The 25,399-nt window shown below is 41.8% G+C and overlaps 4 protein-coding genes and 1 long non-coding RNA gene across 6 annotated transcripts; 2 read left to right on the forward strand and 3 right to left on the reverse strand.

Moving 5' to 3' along the window:
• Nucleotides 1-603: 603 nt before the first annotated feature.
• On the reverse strand, nucleotides 604-13,385 carry LOC135489021 (microtubule-associated protein futsch-like). The gene is made up of 12 exons (XM_064774082.1): nucleotides 13,189-13,385; nucleotides 12,685-12,809; nucleotides 12,195-12,382; nucleotides 11,787-11,956; nucleotides 11,284-11,446; nucleotides 8,914-11,138; nucleotides 8,630-8,771; nucleotides 8,320-8,450; nucleotides 7,371-8,125; nucleotides 7,013-7,195; nucleotides 5,170-5,394; nucleotides 604-4,526 (listed from the first exon to the last, which is right to left on the reverse strand). The coding sequence occupies exons 1-12, from the start codon at nucleotides 13,315-13,317 to the stop codon at nucleotides 947-949; spliced, it is 8,016 nt and encodes a 2,671-aa protein (XP_064630152.1). The 5' UTR covers nucleotides 13,318-13,385; the 3' UTR covers nucleotides 604-946.
• Nucleotides 13,386-13,540: 155 nt separating this feature from the next.
• Nucleotides 13,541-16,706, forward strand: LOC135489374 (protein MAK16 homolog B-like). Its single transcript, XM_064774710.1, has 9 exons — nucleotides 13,541-13,641; nucleotides 14,124-14,170; nucleotides 14,520-14,629; nucleotides 14,834-14,966; nucleotides 15,097-15,180; nucleotides 15,444-15,498; nucleotides 15,672-15,887; nucleotides 16,080-16,142; nucleotides 16,486-16,706. The coding sequence occupies exons 1-9, from the start codon at nucleotides 13,627-13,629 to the stop codon at nucleotides 16,639-16,641; spliced, it is 879 nt and encodes a 292-aa protein (XP_064630780.1). The 5' UTR covers nucleotides 13,541-13,626; the 3' UTR covers nucleotides 16,642-16,706.
• A 924-nt stretch (nucleotides 16,707-17,630) lies between these two features.
• Nucleotides 17,631-18,733, reverse strand: LOC135489166 (uncharacterized). The gene is made up of 3 exons (XR_010447104.1): nucleotides 18,624-18,733; nucleotides 18,078-18,172; nucleotides 17,631-17,910 (listed from the first exon to the last, which is right to left on the reverse strand). It is a non-coding gene; the product is annotated as an uncharacterized LOC135489166 (long non-coding RNA).
• LOC135489165 (DDRGK domain-containing protein 1-like) lies at nucleotides 18,711-21,685 on the forward strand. Its single transcript, XM_064774380.1, has 8 exons — nucleotides 18,711-18,887; nucleotides 19,153-19,296; nucleotides 19,551-19,678; nucleotides 19,927-20,028; nucleotides 20,134-20,256; nucleotides 20,574-20,612; nucleotides 20,952-21,008; nucleotides 21,182-21,685. Exons 1-8 carry the CDS (start codon nucleotides 18,797-18,799, stop codon nucleotides 21,416-21,418), a joined length of 921 nt encoding a protein of 306 aa, XP_064630450.1. The 5' UTR covers nucleotides 18,711-18,796; the 3' UTR covers nucleotides 21,419-21,685.
• Nucleotides 21,686-22,578: 893 nt separating this feature from the next.
• On the reverse strand, nucleotides 22,579-25,255 carry LOC135489302 (serine/threonine-protein phosphatase 6 regulatory ankyrin repeat subunit A-like). 2 transcript variants are annotated; one of them, XM_064774598.1, is made up of 5 exons: nucleotides 25,090-25,255; nucleotides 24,545-24,805; nucleotides 24,198-24,312; nucleotides 23,781-23,907; nucleotides 22,579-23,451 (listed from the first exon to the last, which is right to left on the reverse strand). In XM_064774598.1, the coding sequence occupies exons 1-5, from the start codon at nucleotides 25,111-25,113 to the stop codon at nucleotides 22,902-22,904; spliced, it is 1,077 nt and encodes a 358-aa protein (XP_064630668.1). In that variant the 5' UTR covers nucleotides 25,114-25,255; the 3' UTR covers nucleotides 22,579-22,901. The 2 variants fall into 2 exon arrangements, with proteins under 2 accessions (XP_064630668.1, XP_064630667.1); XM_064774597.1 differs by having other exon boundaries at nucleotides 24,545-24,811.
• Nucleotides 25,256-25,399: the final 144 nt, after the last annotated feature.

The following is a 25,399-nucleotide window of genomic DNA, read 5'->3' on the forward strand; positions in this document are numbered from 1 at the left end:
TCAGCTCTAGCCATTGCCGATCTTTTGTTCATCTTGGGGCCGACCCAGCCCACAGTAACATGTGCGAGAATGGCAGCCCGCCAGTACTGAGACCAGCAAATCAACGAACGATTCCAGGAACACGTGACCGGAGACTCCATGGCAACGAAGCGAGCGGGAAACGAGCCGATTATGTATAATGTATGCGTAAGGCGACCAGCAGCGCCACCAAAATCACTGTAGCGGCAACGGGTAGAACTACAATGCAGACGATAGCAACCACGTGTAAGATTTATGAGAAAAGCCTATTTGAAATCACATTTTCATGGATCAAAAGACTTAGAACATGATATATGTTGGCAAACAAGACTATATGATTCCAATGAAATCAATTGAAAAGTTCCTTAAAGATTGATAAAGCACATTTTACAGGCTATATTGCAAAGCTGCTGCTAACGATTCAGCAGATCTATAATGTTACAAGACACACGCTCGTCTACTGTAAAATCTCTATTTTGCTTCCTTGCAACGCCACATTACGACCAAACACTGAACTTATTACCCGCCAAAATTAGTGATTTTACAGTATACCAACAGAAGACAAATCGACAATGTCAACCCCCCCCCCCCCCCCCCATCGAATGGTACATGTGCAAGCCACATTTGAACATCATCAAGCATCACATATTTGTACAACATTTCAGTGAGAAAGTCACACCACAATTTGAACCGTTGTAACAAGTGATAGATACTTAGCAACTGAAATAACGATGAACTTGAATTGCGTCCAATCTTCATGATTTAAGGCCTATCTCCTCTTTGATGGAGAGAGAAGATCCGATACCACCTCGGTACAAAAGAAGGTATTAACATCAAAAGCCCATGATCAAGATTAAACTAGGACCAATGCCCTTTGAACAACATGTTTTTCAAGTTCCATAATCCATGGTAAATTTATAGTGCATTTTCAATGCCTGCCTCGTTTCGAAGGGGGTCCCTCATCTTTGCTTCCCCGTGTAGCCCTCTTTCCAGTGGCAGTTTTACTAGTTGACTGAGCAGCAGCAGTAGCTTTCCCTCGACCTCGTGGTGGGGCGACCACAGTACTTGGTTTCTGCCCTCTCACCACCCTAGCAGGTGGGGAGATGGTTGGAGGGGTCAGTTTTGGTTTTTTCGCAGGGGCACCAGGCGTCCTTTTTTCAGGTTTATCAGCCTTTCCCTTACCTGCCCTTCGCGTACCATAATGAGGTGGAGGGGAATAAGAGCGTAATGATGTTCTCTTCACAGTAGGAGAAGACGCCCTGCGCACTCTAGGAGCAAGAGGGGTACTCAATGATGAATCTGATTGAGAATCTGATCTCTTTCCTCGGCTGGTGCGCCTCGTCTCACTTGTTGGTGTACTTGTTCTGCTACTTGAAGGAGAGTTACTTCGTCCCCCAACAGGAGGTGTCAGTGGTCCAACATGAGGCACGACGGTCGGCGTACCAGGCCTAGACTGGATAGCAGGCGATTCTGAACGTGTAGGGGAAGCTGTCAAATCTTCCGATGCAACTGACACTCGTGAGTGCCTCCGGCTTTTCCGCACTGCAGGAGATTCAGACCTTGCAGGAGACACCGACCTTTGAGATGTAGCCGCGTCTTCTGATGTAACAGAGGCCCTAGAAGATCGTCTGGATTTTCCAAGGTCAGGGACAGGGGCAACTTCCTCTTGGCTCTTTTCTGACTGGACTTCAGGTTCAGAAGGTGACACTAGAAGCTCCTCAGACACTGCTGATTCAGTCACTGTTGGTGATGGGCATTTTCCTGGGAGTGGCGATGTTGATGGTGTCGGAACGTCTTCTGCTGGTGCCTGGGATTCAACAGTTTGCTGTTGCAATTGTTCCTCATGGTTTTTACACGCACTATCCACCACACTGGCATCTGGACTATCTTCATCTTCTTCAACAGGCTGTGTGGCTTCCACTTCTTCAGCCAACTCTAATTTCAAAGCATTCTTTTCAGTATCTAATGATGTCTCATTTGGTTCTTCCTCCACCATATCTGATGTCTCTTGCTTGATCGGCTCTAAAAACTCCTCCTCTGATTCTCCTGAACTCTGCTGAGTTTTCAACAAAGCTTTTGATGGGTGCGTCTGCTCTGGCTTTGGCTCTGAAGACTCTTCAGTTTCTAGAGGCTCAATTTCCTCGATTGATTGCTCTGTGTGCTTTGGTTTTTGCCCCATCTCTAATGGCTCCAGCTCTGTTTCCAGTTCCGGTTTCAATGATTCTGGCTCTGTTATACCAATTTCCTCCTCTGTGTGCAGCGACTTTTCCTCAGGTTCCAAAGACTCTTCCGCTTCTCTTGTACCCTGCACAGTTTCCATTGTCTCTTGTTGTGAGTGCACTGATACTTCCTGCTCTGCTTCCAGTTTCGTTTTAATAAATGACTCTGGCTCTGTTTTATCAGTTTCCTCTGTGTGGACTGACCTCTCCTCAGGTTCCAAAGACTCCTCTGTTTCTCCTGTACCATGCACAGTTTCTGTGGTCTCTTGTGAAAGCACCGATAGTTTCTCCAACTCCTGCTCTCTTTCCCATGACTCTGGCTCTGTTTTATCATTATCCTCCTCTGTGTGCACGGACTTCACCTCAGGTTCCAAAGACTCCTCTGTTTCTATTGTACCACGGACAGTTTCCATTGTCTCTTGTTGTGAATGCATTGGTATTTGCTCCAAATCTGATAACTCCTGCTCTGTTTCCAGTGGTCCATCATCTATTTTCAATGACTCTGGTTCCATATCAGCAGCATTTTCATCTGGTTGCATCGACTTCACCTCTGGTTCCGAAGACATCTCCATTTCTATTTGCCCATGATCAGTCTGTAGTCCTGCGTGCATTGGCTTTAGCCCCTTTAGCACGCCTTCCAATGGTCCTGATGCCATCGCCAAAGATTTCTGGTTGAGCTCCAATGCCACATCTACAGCTTCTGTGGACAAAGCTTCCTTGTCAGCACCATCGACCTCTTCCACATTCTCATCTTCAAGAACACTACTGTTTGTTCCATCCTTATTTTCCTCTCGAAGCCAAGGTGAATCTACTCTCTTCATAGCTCCTTGAAATTCTGCAAGCACATCATCCGGTAGTGAGAACTCCTCTACCTCTTCACGCCCTGAAAGAGATCTGGCATCTTCTTTATAGGTGACATGTCTAACTTTTGGGGCAGTCTCTTCAGTTCTAGATTCTACCTTGTCTGATGTCACCTTCCCATCCTGCAAATCACCTGCAGCTGACGCCATTCCAGCATCGGGTGAATCAGAACCTGAAGAGTCAGAATTTTCCATCTCTTCTTGACTTGGAGAAGACGATCGAACGTTCTCTTCAGAAGCAGAATACATGATACTCTCTTTATCTTTAGAAGGAGATGGTGTTGGTGGTGGCGAAAGTGATTTGTGAGCTGATGGAGGCCTTTCATTAACAACATCTTCGTCAGCAGACTTTGCACTATCTGTTTGAATTGGAGTTTGTTGATAGTCTGACCTTTTCTCATCTGAGAATGCAATGCGAGTTTTCGGCTCATCGCCAAAAGTGCAGAATTCAGTCTGCCCAGAAACATCGACAAGAGTTATACCAAGAGAATCTGGAGATGGTGCTCTCTCTTCTACGTGAGGGGTAGGAGCTTCCCCAAGGTCTGTAAAAGCCGCTGCAGAAAGGGCAGACGTTGCCAGTATATCTAAGGCAGATGGACAGTCATCCAAAGCACAGGTGTCTTCTCCAACAGCATACGACTCTTCTTCCAATGAGGGAGTTTCATAAGAATCGTTTGCACCAGAAGCTTCATGCCGTTCCGTTTCAGTTTCTGTAATTTCTGTTTCAGTAACATTCTCCTTAGGAGTAGCCTGAACGGAAAGAAGGACTTCCTTATCTGTGTCAACTGGTTCAATAAAAGTGCCCTCACTTTCAATCTGTTTCTCCTCTCTGATAGACAATTTTGCATCACATTCCAGTGGCTCAGTACTTGCTGTTTGGGCTAGTTCTTCCATCGAAGTGGGTTCAGGTTCTGAATATGGGTGGGTATTCATATAATTGTCACATTTTGGACTTGCCTCAGCCCCCAATTCACCCTCTATACCCATAGTAACAACATCAGCACCAGGCACTGGGTATGTATGCTCAATTTGATTTGAACTGGAATCCTTCATGTCAGAAGGACTAGGTCTTCCATCAGATGCAGGCTGATCAACATCCATTTCTTCAACCACACATGATATAGCTGCCGGTTCATCCATTGTAGGAGTCGGTACATCACTACGAGGGGAAGAGACACCAGCATCACCCTGGTCAGCTATAGCTGCTAGTTCTGCTTCTTCTTGTCGGAGGAGAGCAGCCACGTCTGACATTTTGATAGCTCTGGCTCTCCCCTTCACTTGAACTGGAGCAGGCGCTTCATCTTCTCCTGCTGGAGGCTCACCGGGAGGAGACTTTGGGCGGAAACCAGGAGTTGAAGGTCTGGAGTCAATACTCCCTGCAACAGATTCTGCTTGCTCATCGATAGTAAGCTCTGGGGTTGATGGCCGACTGGAAAATAATGATGTAGAATTAGAACTGGTTGAGGGAAGTTGAAAACAAAGCTTGGCATTTGAGTTGCCTTGCTGAGGTGTTGGCAGGAATTGGTTGAGAAGTAAGTAAGAAGAAAGCACCAAGATTAATTAGGTTAAGTACCATGGCTTTTAGCTTTTCTCAAAGGAGTCTGTTGTTAGAAATTGATCTGAAAGCGCAACAGAGAATGTTACAAGCACTAGATAGTTAGAGCTAACGGAAGACCAACTCTTTCTGTTCTAGAACTAAAAACGAAATTGTTAGTTACGAATTATTAAAGCAAAGATTGTTCCAGCTGAGAATGTGAAAATGGTCATTGCAAATTCTGTCATATATCAAATGAAAAAGGATAGACTGGCACAGGTCAACAAACTATGCAAAACCTGGCCAATCAACAAATTATTGGTAGTATATTTGTGCCAGGAGTTTTTACCCACAAGGGTAAAGTACAAGTTACTATTCAATAAGAATTTTGGTTTAGGGTTAGCCATAGGCTTCTGGCACTGATGACGATAGCAAAGAATATTTTCAGATTCAGATTTATACAGCAATTTATAAATTCACCCCAAATTTTTGGAAAGTGGTTGGCATCCTTGTAAAATTTTATTTTAAAAGCAACTACCTGATGCTCAAAGAAGGTGAAGCTTCTCTCTGTCTTATGACACGACCAGTCGGTTCAGGGGTATCCTCACGTGATGGTGGAGCCAATTTTGCCCGCTTACGTGGTCGGGCCTTTCCCGCCTGTTTTTTAACAATTGATGGCCTTGCAAGTAAACAATTGGTCCAGGAAAGAGGGGACATAGAACGAGGTCGCTTCTTCCCTTTCTGTTTGTCCGGCAAGCGTTTACTGACAAAGAAGAAGAAAACGTTTTAGATGCTCGCCACAAAAATGGAAAAGTTAGAAATTTTTTTGATATAGCTATGAGGAACTTTATCACCAGTAGGCAGCAGCCATCACGGTGAGTGAACGTATCGGTTTACCTTTGGAACACAATGGAAACAAGGGAAGGGTATAATGGAATAAAAACGAAAAAAGCAGGCCTTCTGCTGCTTACACCTCTCAAAATGAACTTGTCTTTTTCTATTGTGTGGTCATTTCCTCGCAAGATGGAAGCGTGTATTTTTTAAAGGCAAACAGATACCCTCACCATGGTAGCTAGTGGACTTCCAGCCAAACAATGTACTGTACATCGTAGCACACAGTGAAATGAGAAAGAAAGTGGGGAAAATAACCGGGGATAGAAAGGGAAAATCAAATTGATGGATATGTGGTAAAAGAATGCATTTGAGAAGCTGAGAAATTTCTCTCCCTGAATTAAAAGATGTGCAACCGAAGAGGTAAGCTAACCGGAAAACAATTTTAGAAACTGAAAGATGGTGCAGGAAGAGAGACAAAGCAAAATCAATGGACAGACAGAGACAGAGGAAGCGTTTGTTTTGAACCGATGGCATTTACACGTAACAAATTCATGTACCGGTATTACAAAATTCCATTGAGAATACGATGAAACATTTTGTAGTTACGACATTGATGTAAGCGTATTCCATAATTTAAACGACACTAAATAACGGAACTCCACAGCAGACGACAATGTTTAATACCCCAGTCTATTATTATTTGTCTCCAATTTTTGTACCAGTATTGTGATATCTCTCTTATACATGTAAGACATTTATTCCCCAACAGAAACTTCTCATTGAAGGAAAACGATTTAGGATGAAAAACTTGGTCAGAGGATTGTAAAATTCAGTGATTTTTCTACCCAATCCCGAGTTCGGTCTTTGATATCAACATAATTCTTATCATTTGTTGAACTGCTTTCCCAGTAGCAAGGGCATCTGTAAGAGTAAGATGATATCGATTTAAATAAGGACAGCCCTCTCTGTGTTCGTTCTAGTCAGTATTTGTTGAATATCACTACGGCACATCTTGTCGTTTCTGGTTCTCTAGCAATTTTAGATTTGTTTATGCTTAAAAACTGACGTGAGACATGGACGAACCGAAAAGGAAACGAGGAATAAAGTGAGACAAAAGAAAGCATATGATGCAGCTGGGAGAAGGATATAAGAGAACTCAGTACATAGATGAGATGGAGAGCATGAAAGGCTAATGAGGTAGGTACATAATTTGAAATGCCATAAATTGAAATTTTTCATCAGCAACCTATTAGTAAGAGAAAGTGGTACAATAATAGCCCCTTGTAGTGTTGAAAAGAGCTGGTAGTGCACATCAATGTACAATGAGGCAATACTTGTACTACCTTACCTTACTGAGTAACATCTGATAATTTATAATCATATTTAAAACCAACCCCAAGACTAACTCTTAGTAGAGAACAAGTGAAAATACTCCCCCAAAAGTCTGTTCATCACGAAGAGTAGAAACCCTATGGATAAAAGGACCATAACCGGTGTATTTATAGGAATTTTGGATGTCACACAAATGAATAAACCATTAAACCTACCTGGTGAATACCCTAACTGCCTCAATCAGTTCTTTCTCAGGAGCAGACACAATATCAGGGCTACCCTTTGAACTCAGAGATCGGCCCGAGACGTTTCGTCGTCTACCACTGGATAAAAATGTCAACCTTGGCTTAAAGAGGTCGCCGTCTTCATAGCGCTTTTGTTGCTTTGCAGCATCCGATCTGAAATACAAGGAAGACATTATTTACTTTATGTAACTTCTGGTACTGGCATGAGGGTAGCTCAGTTTGCGTCTTACTCTTCGTCTCAATTTGTTGGTCCACTCTAGTGTGCAGGGTTCAAAAATTTGGTTGAATTAGCGATGTAAAATGACATTTTAGACTGAATCAAACCTACTTGGGAGGCGAGTATTTTTCGACTTTCTTCTTCTCCTTGTGAGCCTTTTCTTCTTTGATCTGTGCCACACCCTTCACTGCTGGGATATCCTCAGCAGGAGTCCGTATCGGTGACCCTCGGCGATGACTGGTACGTGGTTTATATAAATCGGACATATCGTAACGAGACGCCGTATTCCGTGCTGCACTCAAAGGTGGTGTCTTCGATATTGGTTTTTCGACAGCCTCAATAGGTGCCTCTGGGTGTGATTTATTCCGCTTCTGCTCACTGTCCAAAGGACTTGCCGACTTGTGCTTCTTTTCAGGTTTCCCTGGTGAATCATCCAGAAAATCGTCAGATTTCGCTTCTGATATCTCACTATTTGGACTGCCCAATATACTGTCGCCAGAGGATATAGTTTCATAGTAGTCATCGTCCTTTAATGATAATGGCACAACTGGTGAAGAGCTTTCACCAGAGAAGAAACGTCCCAGATTCCCTTGTCGCCCTTTCTGGGGAGTTGTGACTTCATAAATGGGAATATTTTGTTCTGTTTTAGCAATTGCTTTCCCCCGCGGCAAGTAGTGCTGCTCATCTTGAGTTGGTGTAGCTGACCTCGAACGAGAGGAGTCGCTTGTTGTTGTGGACAGAAGATCACCTCGGCGACTTTCCTTGTAGAACTTCTGTCCCTCTGAGAATATTGACGTAAACTCTTCAGAGGTGTATCGTTTGTTCGGGGCCCGTTGCCTGCGTAATGCCATCTTCTTTTCAAAGACCTGAAGTCAAGATTTGTTTTAGGTTAAGTTTTTGTAGGCCATTCATATTCTTTAGAGGAGTGAATCTAACACAACACTATTTCTGCCACCAGATGCTGCAGATGTTACTGGTGTCCTACACTTGTTGATCTTGCATCATTTCAAGACAGAAAACTGATTTCTACATACAAACGCAACTACATTTGAATTATTACCTTTTGTTCTCGGAGATGCTGCTTTAGCTCTTGTTTGGTTTTCTTTAGAGGTGACTGTGGCACCGGCCTCTTGGCTTCAGCTGAGTCTTCCTTCCTGTCCGTATATTCCTCCTTCTCTTTACCTTCTTTCACTACAAAACAAACAATCCATCAGACAAGGTATTTGTTTAGAGAACACACTTGGAAATATCAATTCTATTACCATTTTGCTCAAAGCAATTCTTCATCTGTTGAAGAGAGCTTCCTTCAATGAAAATGTTTAGAGCCTCTAACTGTGGATGCATTTTGACTGGATGATAAGATATCTCACCATTTGCCTTCTCAACTTGCTTCAACTTGCGACATTCCTCCTGCAACTGGTGCTTCCTTTCGTCAAGTTCTCGTAGCTTAGCCTCGATTTCTGCTCTCCTTCTCTGCCGATCCTTCTCCCTCTGACTGTTGGCATTCTTGGCCTGAAAATAATGGGATCAACATGTCATGGACCTGTCTAAGTTTCATCAAATCGCAACGGCAAGTAACCTGTCCAAGGTTCCATACACTATACCTGTTATGACCAATGAAGTGAGAAGGTGGTATCAGTGGAACACAACTTACAAGTTTAGGTGCTGCTGGTTCTTCTTTATAGACTCCCTCATCTTCACTCTCACTCAAAGGCTCATAGTCATCACCAAGTGGTTGGCTGGGCAGCTTGGGTTCCTTACTCGTAGACGGCTCCTGTTTGATTGGAAGACCTGCCTCCTTCTTTCGTTTGTTCAACTCTTTGGCGTCCGTTTCAAAATCCGACATGTCATACTCAAACGATGACAGATCACTCGTATGTACAGAGCTTACACTAACGTCGGACAACTGATCACTTTTGATCTTATTCCAAGCAAATTCATATTTCTTTTCAGGAACTTTCTCAGGTTTTTTACTACTTTTGCGTTTTTTCTCATGGGAATCCTTTGGTGGTTTTGAATGCTTCCGCTCTAAAAAGTCAGGTGAGTCAACATTTTTCCTCCGTTCTCCATGTAATTCTTTAGATGAATGTTTTGATCTTTCAGAACCCTCCATTGTTTTCCTACGCTCCTTCGATGCCGACCGCGGGTCAGCACGATGCCCCTCCACATATCGTTCTTTCTGTGAGATGTGTTCTTCCTCCCTCCCCCAATAGATGTCCTTCAACCGCGGGTCCTCTCTTGGCCGCACTGTTTCTAATGGAATCTCCTTTGGTCGTTTTGGCTCACTATCTGCTCGCTCACGCTTAATGTCTGTCACAGGCTTTGTCTTTTTGAAACTCGGCTTATTGAACATATCAACCGTTTTAATTGAACCTGATGTTTTAACACAATCTGCATCATAACTCTTTCGTTTTTCCCCGGGCAGTCGTGGCTTCTCTCCCTTACGCTCCAAGCCCGACATTTTAGACCGATCAAGAAACTCCTCCTTTATTTTTTCTCCATGTTTCGACTTCGATTTATACTTCTCCCCTATTTTATGTTTCTCTAACGATCGCTCTCCAAGGAGATTCCGTTCACTCTCTTTTAATCTCTCAGCAGCCGTCGAATACAGTTTGTCACCACTGGACACTTTTTGTTTCTCAATGAATTTTAATCGATCTCGATCAGACATAGACTTCATCTTCCCTTCTTTCTCCAGTGGAATCTTAGGACCAAGTACACGCTCGCCAATTATAATTTTGCCTTCCGCTGGAAGTGGTACCACCGAGGGAACTTTAGGCCCCAGGATACGATTCCCAATCTTCACTTTCCCACTTGTCAATTTCTCTTTCTCCTTATATTTATCACGCGACTCTTGCTTCTGCTGTAACTTCCTTTCAACCTTCTCACCCAATATTCTCAATCGTTCTTCTTTTTCTTTCTGCCTCATCTTCTCAGACATAGGCTGCTTTAATTCTTCTTTCTTCAGCTTAATCTCATGACCAAGTTTATCTGATCGCAAAGGCTCTCTTGAACTGTCCTTGTACTTATCCAATTTAGATTTCATTTTCAAACTGTCCGATTTAGGTGAATCACGTGAACTTGACCCTTCACGGATATGCTTTAACTTCGGTGAAGATTCACGAGACGATTCCTCTCGTTTAACTTTGTCCAGAGATGGAGATGATCGACTAGAACTCCCTTCTTTTAATCTTTTCATTTTTTCGAGCTTTGGTGAATCACGAGAAACTGATCCTTCTTTAACATGTTTAGATTTTTCTTTCACAGCAAATGGCAGTTGTAAAGATGAGGATTTCTTCTCCAGTTTTTCCTTTGATTTTGTGAGGTCTTTTTGGCTCTTAGGCTCAGGAGTTCTTGGTTTCTCGGTTTTAATGTCAGTGTCAGGCAGCGGGGGTAGTGGAGGCGACGTGGGGAGTGCAGGACTTGGCGAAGGACAAGGTGACCCTGCAGCTGTCTGACTAGGGGTCCCTGGTGTCATACCCGCAGTTGTCACAGGGGTCCCAGGAGTCATACCACCACTAAATGAAACAGGAGTCTTCGGTGCTCGAGGTGAACTGGTTGTCATAGGACTAAAGCTTGACAGGGTAGTCCCTGTAGTAGGCAGTGTGAATGCTGCAGAGATCAGCGGTCTAGGTAGTCCAAACTGTGTTTGAGAAGTCTGCTGTGGTTGGGCTTGTGAGGTCTGTAGTGCAAGCTTTTGGACTTGTGAGGTCTGCAATGCAATCTGTTGGGCTTTCGACGTAGCCAAGGCAAGCTGTGCATTGGTGATAAGCTGGTTCATGTTGGGGACGCCAGGTACGCCAGGCACACCAGCCTGCTGCATGATGCCGGGCTGCATCATGTTCTGCTGTGGCACTGCCATGCCCATACTCTGGAGACCTGAAGTGAGAGGAATATTGACATCTCCTGCATTGAAAGTCAGGAAACTACAATGTAACTGGCTTAGGGTAAGTTTTAGGCTCTCCAGACACATTTTGTACTGTTAACTTTTTCAAGACGAGCGTTGAATAGAAAAACATCATACCTGCTCGTACTAGAGCTTGCTGTTGAGCGATTAACAAGTTAGCTGCCTGATACTGCTGCATGTTGGCCTGGTTATAATTCTGCGGCATGTTCATGTAACCCTGCTGGGCAGCCAGTGTGTTGACCTGCATCAATGGAACTGGACCTCGAGGCGTCTGTATAGTCTACAACAAACAAACCAATGTCAAAGAGAATAAAATATTTATACAGGGCCTTTCCAGGTCTTTCTGCTTAGTAACTTCAGATGGATTTTCCTCGACACACTGTTAAAATAGGACCGGAAAAATGACATTTTTAAGGGACTTAAATAAGACAATTGTTTGCTGCCTTGGTGCTTTGAGGCAGATTATTCCTAAGAGTGGTAGCAGCCCTTGCCTTATGTGTCTGTTTTTCTTTTCTTTGGCTTATAAATATGCTTCTTTTTCTACACTTTACAGGCAATTTTAGAGCATTCCCGAGAGCTCCAACAAAACAGTGACCAGATGAAATATTACCAAGCCATACCTGCATTCCTTGTTGGTTTTGGAACTGATTGAACCGTTGAGGTGGCAGCATGGGAGGAGGAAAGTTAGTGTTAGGTACACCTTGGGGTCTGATCGCTCCAGCAGTGCCTTGGAAAAACTGCTGCTGCTGGAATCCTTGCTGTTGGATTTTCTGAGCATTCTTTTGCAAGACTGAAAATGAACATCAGCAAAGATATTCTACTTCTTCCTAACAATACTCCTATACCAGGAAAATGCAAAGACTTGGTATTTTTCAAAACACACTATTGACATCAAAGAGATACTTCATTCAAGATTGCAAATAACAGAAAATATTTTGACTGATATTTTGATGAGCAGCAGTCAAATTGTACGCTTTAGACAAATCATGGACATATCTCAGCCAAAGAGAGCACTTAATAAAACTTACAGCTTTGTTGCTGCTGATATTTTACAAGCAAATCCTGTCTTTTCTTTTCATTTTCTTCTCTTTGTTTTGGATCAAGACCAAGAACTTCACACATCACTTTGTCGATCTCAGGCTTGAAGACTTTGTAGATCTTTGGCTGCACTACCTGATCTATCACTCTGTCAACACCACTGGCCAACATGCCAGACCTAATAATTGGAGGAAAATAATATCATTAGAAATAGTATTAGATCGTCATCCATGGCAGTACCTGTTAGTAGTAGCTGGGAAAGAATGCCTTAGCTACAGTGTGTATACCGTCGCCTCTCTGAGCAACTATATACATAAAACTGGCAACTCGTCTCTCACTGACTCAGCTGTCTTAATTGAAAGAAAGAGACTGACCTAATTAGACATAAGGCAGTCAAAAAACCACTACCAGCAAGAATTATGACTGGCTACTGGTGATTAAGATATCTGTTCAAAAGCAACATAACATTACAAGCCTTACTGGTTGATCTGTTTTCTCAACCCATCTCGGAGTTGATTCTTGTTCAGGTCAGGGCTCCATTTCTGTTCCTCAAGAAACTTCGCCACATAGCTCTCCACTCTCTGTGTCAAGTTCTGGTAAGCAGGCTGAAATCAAGACATTGATCTTAAGTACCCCGACAGTCCATTTCTGCTTTTATTCGGTCAACTGTCATGATACCATGATCATCCTAACTATAACCCCCCCCCCCCCACCCCACCACCATTAGTTAGCAATAACAACTCAACTGTCTTACTAGAATATACCTCCACACGGTCACGTCACGGGTACCGCTCCACACCATCCTCAACTAAGAGCTCCCTTTCAAGGCCTTTAGCCTTCCCCATATTATGTGGCAGCCTAGATATGGTTACTACATCCACAGAGATGTGAGGCAAAAAGTGCTTCCGCAAATCCCTGTGACTAGATCTATGTAAAATGGACAATAAATGTGTAGGCCTACTGGAAGTGGAATATCATGCAAACCTTTGTGTCAACATCAGCCAGACACTCCTTCCTTAAGTTGTCAAAAACACCTTGAGATTTCAGACGATTCACCACATCCTCTATCAATTTAGGATCGGGAGGTGATGGCTGAAATAACCCACCATCCATATTTGCAAATCAGTGTGATATAGATGCCAAATTCGGGTAATATTTGTGGAGCGCGAAAATGCTTTTGGTGGAGGCAGCCATGTTTCTGTTGGAAATCGGCTCAAGGCCGTCATGGAAAGTTGTTAAACGACAACAACAACTAATGGTGTAATGGTAGCGTCACCTGTGATCACTAGGAGAACTGTTAGATCCCTCGATGTGTATTTCGAGGATGCAACAAATCGCCAAAACTCCCAAGAGAAACACGTGTTTATTTTGCTGCACATGTTCATCGATTAATCAATCAAATCTGATATAGATTGTTTAAAGATGCAGCATGATGATGTATGTATATATTATAGAATCGAATGACCCCGGTGGTATGTGAATTTGAGCCATAATTACCTTTTTTGGTAGCACGCCACTAAACCTCAATTGTCTTCATGCCGATGGTGCTGCCATCTACCTATATTATAACACTGGAGATGGAAGTAGTTATACCCTTTAAATAATAAATTGCATGCTTGGGCTTAGCCAGACATTAGCTACCGGTCGGTAGGCTTACCCATCCTACCTATGCCATGGCTATGAAATGGGCATTATGGAATGAGTCCGTTTTGTGTGCCGGAGGCTGAGGGACGTGCATGGCTGTCGTCATTTACGCATGCATGGACGGTCCAACAACGTTCGTATGACCATGGTATCCAGTATGGAGTATGCTCAGAGATGGGCAATGATACTAGTGATACTCAATATAGAAAGATATTCCATGCCATTGGAATTGTAGTAAAAATGTATTTCATGCGTGAATTGGTTTTTATTTTTAGGTTATCTGGAGTGTTATCAATAAAAGTTTCTGTTCCTTCAAAATCCTGTGAGTATCTCTGGAAAGGTCTGCTGCTTCACCTCACTACTAGCATATCTTGATATTATATTCTTATTGGAATTGATACTAGTGATAGACTGGTTATCACATGTTCACCTAAATATTATCAACATCTTGAAGCAGTGATTGTAAAACGAATCAAACATAACCTTCAGCCATCTCGTGTCTCAGAAATCCATTGTATTTGCAAGAAAAAGCTTAGTTTCCAGCTGCTTTGGAGTGATGTCTACATGTAGTTAGTTTCCAAGTAATGTTGTTACTTTCAATGCATAACCTGATTGTAGCATGCAATCTTTTTGTAAATCTTCATTATCTATGATGTTTGTTGACATTTCAGTACAAAGACACAGAAGTTTTGTCGTAATGAGTTCAATGTGACAGGTCTGTGTAACAGATCATCATGTCCTCTAGCCAACTCCCAATATGCCACTATCAGAGAAGAAAAAGGTACTTTTATCTCAACTTCGCCTAACTAATCGGCTGGAAGGGTGGTTACTGGTGCTGTAAACATCTTCAGCCAGAAATCAGTATTTTCATTTAATGATGTTTGGTTCTCAGACAAAACTATACATGTGTAGTTTGAAAGATTCTTACAGCAACGTCAATGTGGATTGAAATAAGTTCTTGTTAATTTTATGTGTTTTATTCTAGGTGTTAGTTACCTGTACATGAAAACTATAGAAAGAGCAGCATTTCCAAATAGATTATGGGAGAAAGTGAAGTTGTCCAGAAATTATGAGAAAGCTCTGGAACAGATCAGTGAGAGTTTGATATACTGGCCAAGGTGAGTGAGTGTGCATAGGAAGAGTGAAATTCTGAAGAAACCCCGATATAGTATTAGGGCAAAATAGAAGTTGCGATTGGGTACATTACTTATCTCCGCACCAGTATTGTAAATAATTACTTTTTTTCAGGTGGATGATTCACAAGTGCAAACAGCGGTTTACAAAGATCACACAATATTTGATCCGAATAAGGAAATTGACATTAAAAAGACAGTAAGTTGGGCTGATATATTCTAAAGCTATTTGTAGGTTGCTTTTGTGTCAATTAGCAGATTTGTCGATGACATTGTCACCTGTTATTTCTTGATTTGTTGATAACTGGTACGTCCTGATTAAAGAGGTAATTGCTACAGCTATTGTAAAGAATAGATGACCATTGTGAGTTGGACATTGTTTTGATCATGGGTGTTTGGATCAGGGGATTGTTTTGTTGGTGTTAAGTACTTCATAATGACAGTTTAGAAACTTCTTTTCAGGAAAAAGTTGGTGCCACTGCAGACGAAAGTAGAAAGAAGAGAGAGAAGGAGAGAGGTAATATGGTTGATTCAAATCCCTGATAGCGTGTAGCTTAGCCATGCAATCTGCATTATTACTGGAATACACTATCACGTGACTATATAAACCAGTTTATTTGGCACTGAACACATGGCCACGGCAGCCGTTTTCAGACTCATATCATTTCTTAATTGTACTGTTCATTTCAGCAAAAAGCCCTTATAGCTGCACAATTAGACAATGCAATAGAGAAGGAGCTACTGGAACGATTAAAGAAGGGGACGTATGAAGATATTTACAACTTCCCTCAGACGGCCTTTGATAAGGCTATGAAGGATGAAGAGGTCGAGAGTGAAACTGAGTCTGAGGGAGAAGGGGAGAGTGAGAGTGAGAAAGAGGTAGAGGAGGAGGAAGAGGATGAATCTGTAAGTTGCAACTTTAGAAACTAAAGAAGTCCGGTAATGTACCACCTACATCCATTTCCTTCAAAAATAGACCTAGCTGAGTGCAATGCCCATTGCTTAAAATGGAAACATGGAACAGTTTCTTAAAATGACAAGTTGCTAGCAGAATGATTTAGGGGCATTTGATTTCAAGTCATATTTTCTTTGTTACAGGAGGCAGAGATTGAGTATGTTGCAGATGAAGATTTTGAAGAAAGTGATTTATCAGATTTGGAAGTAAGTGCATGTTGTAGTGTCGCCTGTCCGCTTCAACATGTTTCTTGGAACTTGTACAGTCCGTCTTCTTTTTCTGTCAGTGTGAGATGATAAATAGTTTGCCTTGTTTGTAGAGAGAGACTTGCTTACTCGCTCGTGGCTCTTCAGCCTTCGTTGGACATCAGGCCACCACTCAATGTCTTCGTCTTCTTTCGGGTTATCACTGCCTTGTCCCAAATAAAACTTGATCTATAGGGAGACGGAGGAAAGACAATTCTATTTCTGCCACATTTTAGAATGTTGCAGTTCGATGTTGTGAGTATTGTATTCAGTGATTTAACCTTACAACATTTTCCTCTTTTAGGATGCGGGCGGTGATGATGATGAATCCTCAAGTTCATCGGAGGATGAAGCCAAAAAGAAACGATTGTCGAAACGAAAACGTCCACATGTGGAAATAGAATACGAGAAGGAAACGGATCACCCCTCGACTTCAAAAATGAAAGCTGTTAGTTTCTGAAGACTGTGAATTATCGTGATGAAATGTCCTGTCAATTATCCAATGCTGTAAATATATTCGTATACCAAAAATTAAGTGAATTAGTTGCTTTTTTGATTAGTTGTGTCTTTGATCTATCATTGAGCTGTTGGAACCTTCCCTCCTTTGATGAGTTCATGCCAGTATCCCGGAGTTATTGTGTCTGTTCAGACACTTTTTTATGGCAGAACCTTCAAATATAACATGGCGACCTTCCCAGGATATTTCACCTTATAGTCAATCATTCAGTAAGAGGACCATTTGTTCCTATCCTATTCAAATATAACAGTAGGGAGCATATTGCATCCAAGCTGTATCACAACCGGTCAATACCTTTCCGCTACATCATAAACTCGCTGTATCCCAAGTAGACCTGACCAGTAGTCCCCAGTAGATGGGCCAAGGCACAACCAGACCTTTGCTGCGCGAGTGATGTATACTGTAGGGTCAGTGTCACATGCAACCATGCCTTCTTGAAGTAGTGAATCGCAAAGACATCAGCTGAATGATGTTTCAAGTACATGTACATGTACATGCATCCTCTCAATAATAAGGAACACTGGCACATCCAGACCTGTGCTACAGGGGCATGCACAATCTAGACCTTCAATTGAAAGGGCATTAAAATATCCAGACCTTCAGCAACACGGTATGCATTGACATTGTCAAGACCTTCGATAGCAGGAGCATTGTCACATCCAGACAAATTTATAACCTCCTGTGCAACACATGTATATATGAAGAACAAGTTGAGAGAGGTTTTAAGATAAATTCTGTATTGTCAAATACATTATTCACAAGTTCTACCAATGGGTAGCAAAACTGTACACTTCGTCACTCCAGGCTCTTGTAGTTGTAAGATGTCTGATAACATTGACAGTAAATCAATAACTGGCGGTAGGGACACACATATTTCATTGTTCATTGATGAAGGCTAAATCATAGTACAGGGAATTATTTTATACTCTAGCCACAAGAGCAAATAGTCAAAGAAACTCAGATAGGTTGTTGCCATACTCCAAATCTATGGTAACTCAAAACAGTTATGTCACAAATTTATTTAAGAGAATTCTAATCTAGCAAATCCATCCTCTGGAGCATTATCCTTTTTAAAGTCAAAGTTCTAAATGTACAAATGGAATGTTCTAATAATTCCTAACGTTACTTCTTTGCATCGATAGCAGCCGTCTTCTTCTTTCTACCGAACACCAGGTAGCCCACAAACAGGGAGCTGTAGGTTGCAATCACCCACTGAAAAGTCAAAGAATATAAAAAGTTAGGACGGAAAGCCTTTACAATCCTCTTAGTATTTATGAACTCTTGCTACCAGCCATGCTTGAAAATAAGATTATCCTCGGGCCTAAATGTTACAGAAAATATTTTGGTTCAGAATGACCAAGAGATAAAAGATTACGCACATTCATTCTCCCTCTTCTTGTAAAAGAATTGAAGTAGTATGAGGCTCCTGTAAACTTGGGCAACGTCTTTTCATCTAATAAACCTCCCATGGCTTCTGAAATGAAACAAAAAAGAAATATTCCCTTGATATCATATTTGACAACAAGTAAGTTTCTTCATCATGACTCTGAACCTCGATGAGAAAAGGCTAGAAACTTTCCTATTGTGGCATGCCGCGCAGCCCTAGGCCTACCCGCAGGCAACTAAGTGAGAGGCAGTCACAACCAAGTTGGCAGTCTGGGCGCAACTCATTCGGCAATCCTGCTGAGGGCTGAGTGCAGTATGCTTTGTGACTGGTGTGCTGTATAAACGTACCGTATAAACTGGTTACAGTACACTTTATTTATGATACACACTGTACATCATTCATGCATTGACATTGTACACAATCCAGTATCCTCAATATTCAGACTTAGTTTTAGAGATAAACAACAGATTTAATTCTAAGACAAACTTGCACAATATAAATAAAGGAATAATGAAGTCGCTTAACGAATTTTACTCACCGAAATATTATTTGATGATCCTTAGAAATGGAAAATAGACCGGATTTTTAGAGAAACACTGTCAAGGTCGCAGAGTGCTCGGATAAATTGCAGCCCAAATTGCAGCGTGGTTCCGATCGCGGTGGGGCGGTGGCAGCACCAGTCAACGTGTAATTTCACAACCAGAAGTGATAATGATAGACCCTATTGTTTATGCGATTGTGGCTGTTGTCGTGGCTGTCTTGCTTGCTGGTGTGGCCTATATAGGCAGATCAGTTATTTCAGGTACCCAAGAATATGTTAAGGGAGGTGTCACATGTAAACAAAGCGTGTATAATCGAAACTTGAGATCCCCATATGTTCAGATGACAAAAAAGACAGTCACAGGGTGGCCCCAAAATACAAAACGCCCCACCAACATGACATATCAAAAAGTAGATCTTGCCTCTTTTTTGCCTTCATATGTCTCCATTCCTCAGGCCACGTCTGTCCCACTCACATTTGCGCAACGCTGGAGATCAGTGATGGAATATTGTCTCTTTACTTGCAGCTGAAGTCGCCAAGGAGACGAAACATGGCCGCAAAAGTGGGGGAGGGGGAGCCAGAGCTGCTGCTGAGCCAAGGCCTGTGGCTGCTGCAGGAGCCAGGAGACCAGCGCCTAGGAGACGCATGAATCGTCCTACGAGAGCAGAAGGTACCAAGAAATTGCTGTCAAAATTAGTGGAAACAGTTTATTTTAGAGTTGGAGGCTCTTGCCCTGAGGCAACTCTTTGCAAGCTTTTGCATTCAAGTCGTACTTCTCCCTATCAGTGCCCTGCAATAATTTACTGAGCCCATAGCCACACACACCTGCCATCTCATCTTCTCTCAATCCGTTCAAATAACTCCTGGTAAGGAAGAGCAGTATAATTTGACTTTGCTTTGTAATTTGCTTCCTGTTTATTGCAGATGATTCTGATGAAGACTTGTCCGAGGAAGAACGTCCTGGTGTAGAGTTGGAGTTGCCAGATGAGAAAATAGGGGCAAAGAAGTTAAAGAAGCTGCAGGACAAAGCTGAGAAAAAAGCCATGAGAGAAGTAAGCATGGGGGGGGGGGGATGAGCATGTGTGGACTCTGGGGTAGAGGTACATGTGTTAAAAAGTACACTGTTGGGGAACTTATCAATACTAATGCAGTGTTTATTTGCTTTTGGAAATGGGAGGATAGCTGACTTTCTAGTATCCATTTACAGTTACGTATTAGGTATGGGAAACCTGTTGATAATCCAGATCGACATTAATTTCTCTCCTCTCATCTCTGTAGTCTGTTGTTTGCTCTACTCCAGGCTGAGCTTGAAGATAGAGAAGAAAGAAAGAAAAGACAAGAACAGTTGGAAAAGTTGAGAAAAGAAGAAGAGGACAGACAGAAAAAAGAAGATGAACTAAAGGTAACATGAAAAAATATGTGCCACGCGATTTTTAACAGTCTAGAAAGTATTGGAAACATAGGATGACTTTAAAGGGACTTTTATTCTCGATATAATTTCTTTCAGGCCGAGGAAGAAAAGAAAAGGAAGGAAGAACAGGAGGCACGGGAACATGAAGAATATCTAAAGCTGAAAGAAGCATTCACCGTGGATGAAGAAGGCCAGGATATTGAGGGGGAAGAAGAGGATGTAAGTGCTTAGAAATATGACTTACATTGAGGATTCAAGTGTCAGATGCTGGAAAAAATTGGTCCAGAGAAAGTGACTGCATGTACCTTTCCCACTTATGCTCATTACTCAACATTCACATGTGCTATCTCTGCATCAGTGTTTACATTTATTCTTGGACTGAGAGAAGAAATTAGGGCAAAGTTACCTGCTCAAGGACACATAGGTAGGTTTAACAGTGGTGATCGTTCTGAATCTGAGTTTCAACAACGGTATCTGTTTGAAATATCTGATGCTCATTTTCTTTGTTCACTCAGCCACTCATCTTATCTTTTCAGCCTGAGACTTTGCTACAAAATTTCATTGATTATATCAAGGTAAGTGTAAGCTGTGGGTGTTTAGTCGTTGGAAGTGAAGGTGAATTCTAAGTTGAACCATCTTCAAAAGACATCTCTGCCAGGAGGACAGGGTTTGTCAGGTTGTGGCTGATAAAGAGTGTTTTATGTATTCATGAATAGGTGGAGAAATGATTGAACTTAGAGTTAAGTCATTGAATTATATTTTCTGATGAAAACTTTGCATAGGCTGTCTGTTGTCATTGATTAGGAGTTGCTTTCAGTTCATGATTATAACCAATGAAACCTAAAATGACTGCACAAATATTCTATAATAATTCGAAATAAAATAATGCAAAATAATTCTTTTGTTTTTGCCAGGAATCCAAGGTGGTTATGTTGGAAGATCTGGCATCACACTTCAAACTGAAAACTCAGGTATGTAGATTGTATTAAAAACTAATAGAGACGAGTCGACTAGCGTATGTATTGCTGGCAGTTTACATACTTACTTTACTTTCTTCAGGTAGTTTTGTTTTATGTTAGTCCTGTCCTATGATGGGCCATTTTGCCCAAGGTTATTTTTCAAATCTAATCTGCTTTGTTTTCAGGATTGTATAGACCGAGTCAAGAGTCTCCAGGATGAGGGAAGACTTACTGGTGTGATCGATGATCGTGGAAAATTCATTTACATTACAATGGATGAGCTAATGGCTGTGTCAAAATTCATCAAGCAGCGTGGACGTGTTTCAATATCAGAACTTGCCGAGTCGAGTAATAAACTGATTACTTTAAATTCAGACACTGACATTCAAAAAAAACTGATTGGAAAAGTTAGATCTTCTTGAGCAGCTCTGGAGTGTTCTCACACAAGTTTAACTCACATCTTTCGAATTCAGTGCTGCCACTAGTTCCGATGTGTGAACCTGTGGTACATGTAAGTGTACAAGGTTTGTTGATAATTCATATTCTTCATGTTATTCTTATGTGACTATTTCACAGTGAAAACTGCCATGAATTTCTCTGCAGTTTTCACTCAAAATAGTGCCACAGTTCGTAGCTTTAGATTTGTATGCAAGTGTTGCAAATAAATATAATCATAGGTCATCATCTTACTTCTGTGCTCCATTTCTTTTTGTTGACTATGTAATGTGCCAGGGACACTACCGTTGTTCCAAAAGAAGCAGTTGGTTAAAGAACGAAGGTGGAGAATGGTGACAAATTTCAAAATCAGCAGTCAAGAAGGTGGACAGTTGTGTGCCCTGGATTTGCTGGAAGTGGAAGGTTGAGGCAACTCGATCTTGGCTTTGTCTTCAAGAATGTGGTGCAAGACATTTCCACGGTCTGCTCTGCTATTCGACTTGTAAAGGATGAGATTCCAGACTGCTTGGTCTGATCAAACATGGTTCTATGTGAAGCATATCAGGAAGGATTTAGGACTAGGTGCTGGTCTCCGAAGTATGGATGTGATTCAAGACTGTTTCGTCTGATCAAACATGGTCCTATTTGAACCATATCAGGAGAATGTGACTGGCTGTTGCAATGATGCAGGCCCAGATTCCGGTCTCTGGAGGTGGAAACAAATATTGGGGATGCACTTCCAGACAGTTTGGTGAGAATACATACTGTCGTTCATGAACTGAATCAAGAAGAATGCGACTGGCTGTAGCGATGATGGACAGGTCCTGTCTGAAATTGAAGACCAGAACTTAGGAGGAAATTCTAGACTGTTTGGTCTCTTCAAACATGGTCCTTTTTTAACCAAATTGGGAGGGTCCAACTCACTGTTGTGATAATGCAGGACAATTGTGCCGTTCTGGTATGCAGTTTGTTCCTGGATATCAAATTACTGTGTTTTTTTTATATGGGGAAGAGATTTACTTCTTGATATTTTGTCTCATAGACAGGTCTGTTGGTGTGACAAAATGCGCATCAGAGTCATCAAGAAGTGATGTGATCAGCCAACTCGATCCAAAAATTCTGCACAAAAAAGTTAACACCATTGTAAACAGAAATCAGCCATCTGGCTATCTTTATTGCACTAATAATGATATGTCAATGAGAAAAAATTGCATTGCATGTAAATGTGTGGTACAACTAAGTTTCAATTTGCTGAGATTTTTGCCAATTTTTGAGAAAATGGTCTTGAGACGACCAACATTGCATATATTTGACTTGAGAACTAAGTTCTTGCTGAGTATCAGTTTTATATTGTGATTGATTGTTTTAATGTGCATACATGTAACAAACATTGGCCTCTTACATACAGTCCTTGTGATTGAACACTGGGCCCCCAAAACTCTTTACATTAAACCTGTCACACTCAAGAATCTACCTCGGTACAGCGGGACCTTGATTTTCAATGTCTGTTATCAAGGATAGGTAATTCATTGTCCTGTCCATACCATGACACATCTTCCGACTAATGAATTCTTCAAGACTCTTAGGTAGTTGAAAACTCTTCACAACTTCAGGTAGATGTGTATAGCGTTTTTTTAAAAGCACCCTTTGAATTTTTTTACGACAAATATCACTCAGTGACATCGGATTTGTGTAACTATAAATGTACCATTGTAAAAATGGTTCATCGGGATCATGGAACATTTCATCTGGTATTCCTGACCCTTTCCAAAGAAGCCACTCCACTGCATTCAACATGTCACAGCCGGCATAAAATAGTGCCCTGATAGTTGGTAGTTGAATTTTCATGTCCTCTTTATACAAGGTGGAGCTTAACGTAGACATGCACAGGTAGAGAGGTGTCCTACCCATGTGGTCTGTCCAATTGGGATTACTTCCGACACTCAGTAGGAGTTCCACCATCTTAGATGATTTGCCGTGAGCTGCTACATGAAGCGCTGTATGTCCCTTTCTATCACAGCTGAAATGAGAAATAGAGATATACCACTACCAGGGCATGCAACAGTTATGACAAGAGACAAGCTAGTTGGATGTCATGAAGAACTAATACCGGATAAAAGGTCAGGGATGTGGTTATCCCCCCCCCCCCCCCCCCCGAGCATGATCGTGCTGGTGACCATGCAGGGCCCTGATGGCAGCATGATATACGATTTTATCGCTTCAGTGAACAGAACCAGTTATGACATTCTTTTCTATGGTCCTTAATTGAGAACAAGAGACAATCATTTAGCAAGGTCAGTTTATTTCCATGAATATACATGTACACCATCAAAGGAAATATTCTACTACCTTCTTATGTCTGCACCAGAATCAAGTAATAACTTCACTGCACATTCTTTATTATGGACTATGAAGTCTGTGACACATATATTGAGAGGTGTCAGTCCGTCAAAATTTGCCAAATTTATATCTGCACCTACAAAGGAAAGAATATAAAAGATACAGAAAAATCAAGTTGCCTTGACAGGGTTTCGAATTACAGAGCTTAGGACGAAGAAAAAGCAGAATTTTCAGAGGTGCAGCCAGGATTTCTAGAAGGGGGAGGGGAGTCGTTTTCCAAAAATACAAGAACAAAATCTGAAGATGTATTTCAGCTTAAGCACATTGCTTGTTCAATCTTTTTCCCTCAAAGGATAACCAATACTCAGTCCTGTCACTGAGTGTGCTTTTTAACTACTACTTTGCACTGTAATAAGGCCTACTCACCAGCATCTAAAAGAGTTCTGATCATCTCTGTTCTGCCATGAAGAGCCGCTTTGAACAATGGACTATCACCATAACCACCAGTCTTGTTCACTTGAGCACCAGCAGACAACAAAATCTGAAGAATGAAAAAACAAGGAGGGATCGTGAAGTCTTCAAGTCAGAATATGATCACCCACCGCAACTTATCAGTGGGCAAAGTGATGTTTGATCTCAAATAACGTCTCAACTGTCTGATGACTGTACACTTGTACTGCCTCTGAAGCAATGCTTTTTTTCCGCACCACCAAGGAACAAACAAAAAATGCACCTTATTTGTTTGAACATTAACAGTAACATCTTCAGCTCACCTTAACAATTTCTGTAAAGTTCAATGAGACTGAGCAGATGAGAGGTGTGCTCCCATCCTTCATTGTCGGGTAACCCGGATTATTCCACGGGGCGTTTAGGTCTACCCCTGTCATTGTCAACTGTCGTACTCTCTCCACATCGTTTGCCATGACGGCATGATGAAACTCCAGCACCTCCTTAGTCATCCCCTGACCATGCTTGCTGCGGCTGCGTATGTTACCCATACAATTAGTGGTGGACTTCGTCTTACGACAGTGTGCCTGAAGCTAAAAATTCAGATTTAAAATACGATTCAGGAAAAATTACACATCTTCACGTGAGGATCATACTGTTTCATGCCATTGACCTAAGTAGAGTCATCTTGGCTCAGGGCTCCAGTGATCATTTTCAAAATGCATCCCTTCATCATATCATTGAGTAGTACCCTGCAGTACATGGTGCAAGAAGTGCTCAGCATCAAAACCACAAATGCATACAGTGTGTACAAATCACATGCATGATGATCTGTCAGATTAGTGACAGTCACTATCTATCCATTTCTCACCCCCATACACGGCCACTGCCACATCAAACTGGTTGAAAACAGTCTCTGGATCTTAGAGTCACAGCAAATCGGGTTTTTTTGGGGGAAAAGATCAGGATTCTCTCCAAAAACGAGCAGTTTTGACAGGTCTACCAAAATCAAAACAAAGACACATGGCTTCCTGGAGTGCCCGTATGTAAACAAGGAAGTGATCGTTCAGCCAATCAAATTGAAGGAAAGCCACGTGGCCAGTGGGCGTGGTCCTGAAAGCACGTGTTTGTTTATGTCATCCTCTTATAATTTTGACAATTGGATATAAAAGCATTTTGTA

The sequence above is a fragment of the Lineus longissimus genome, chromosome 6, assembly GCF_910592395.1.
Source record: "Lineus longissimus chromosome 6, tnLinLong1.2, whole genome shotgun sequence".
Taxonomy (NCBI): Eukaryota; Metazoa; Nemertea; class Pilidiophora; order Heteronemertea; family Lineidae; genus Lineus; species Lineus longissimus.

Bases quoted from the DNA above. Each gene is read 5' to 3' on its own strand.
- LOC135489021 (XM_064774082.1), bottom strand. From the start codon at position 13,317: ATGGATGGTGGGTTATTTCAGCCATCACCTCCCGATCCTAAATTGATA. The intron at 12,383-12,684 runs GTAAGGCTTGTA...TCCAATTATTAG, and splicing joins TTGAGAAAACAGATCAACCA to GTCTGGCATGTTGGCCAGTG. The intron at 8,451-8,629 runs GTGAGATATCTT...TTTGTTTTGTAG, and splicing joins GCAAGTTGAGAAGGCAAATG to TGAAAGAAGGTAAAGAGAAG.
- LOC135489374 (XM_064774710.1), top strand. The intron at 14,967-15,096 runs GTGAGTGAGTGT...ACTTTTTTTCAG, and splicing joins AGTTTGATATACTGGCCAAG to GTGGATGATTCACAAGTGCA. The intron at 16,143-16,485 runs GTAAGTGCATGT...TTCCTCTTTTAG, and splicing joins GTGATTTATCAGATTTGGAA to GATGCGGGCGGTGATGATGA.
- LOC135489165 (XM_064774380.1), top strand. From the start codon at position 18,797: ATGATAGACCCTATTGTTTATGCGATTGTGGCTGTTGTCGTGGCTGTC. The intron at 20,257-20,573 runs GTAAGTGCTTAG...TTATCTTTTCAG, and splicing joins TTGAGGGGGAAGAAGAGGAT to CCTGAGACTTTGCTACAAAA. The intron at 20,613-20,951 runs GTAAGTGTAAGC...TGTTTTTGCCAG, and splicing joins ATTTCATTGATTATATCAAG to GAATCCAAGGTGGTTATGTT.
- LOC135489302 (XM_064774597.1), bottom strand. From the start codon at position 25,113: ATGTGGCAGTGGCCGTGTATGGGG. The intron at 23,908-24,197 runs GTGAGTAGGCCT...TTTCCTTTGTAG, and splicing joins CAGAACTCTTTTAGATGCTG to GTGCAGATATAAATTTGGCA. The intron at 23,452-23,780 runs GTAGTAGAATAT...TTCTCATTTCAG, and splicing joins TCTGGTGCAGACATAAGAAG to CTGTGATAGAAAGGGACATA.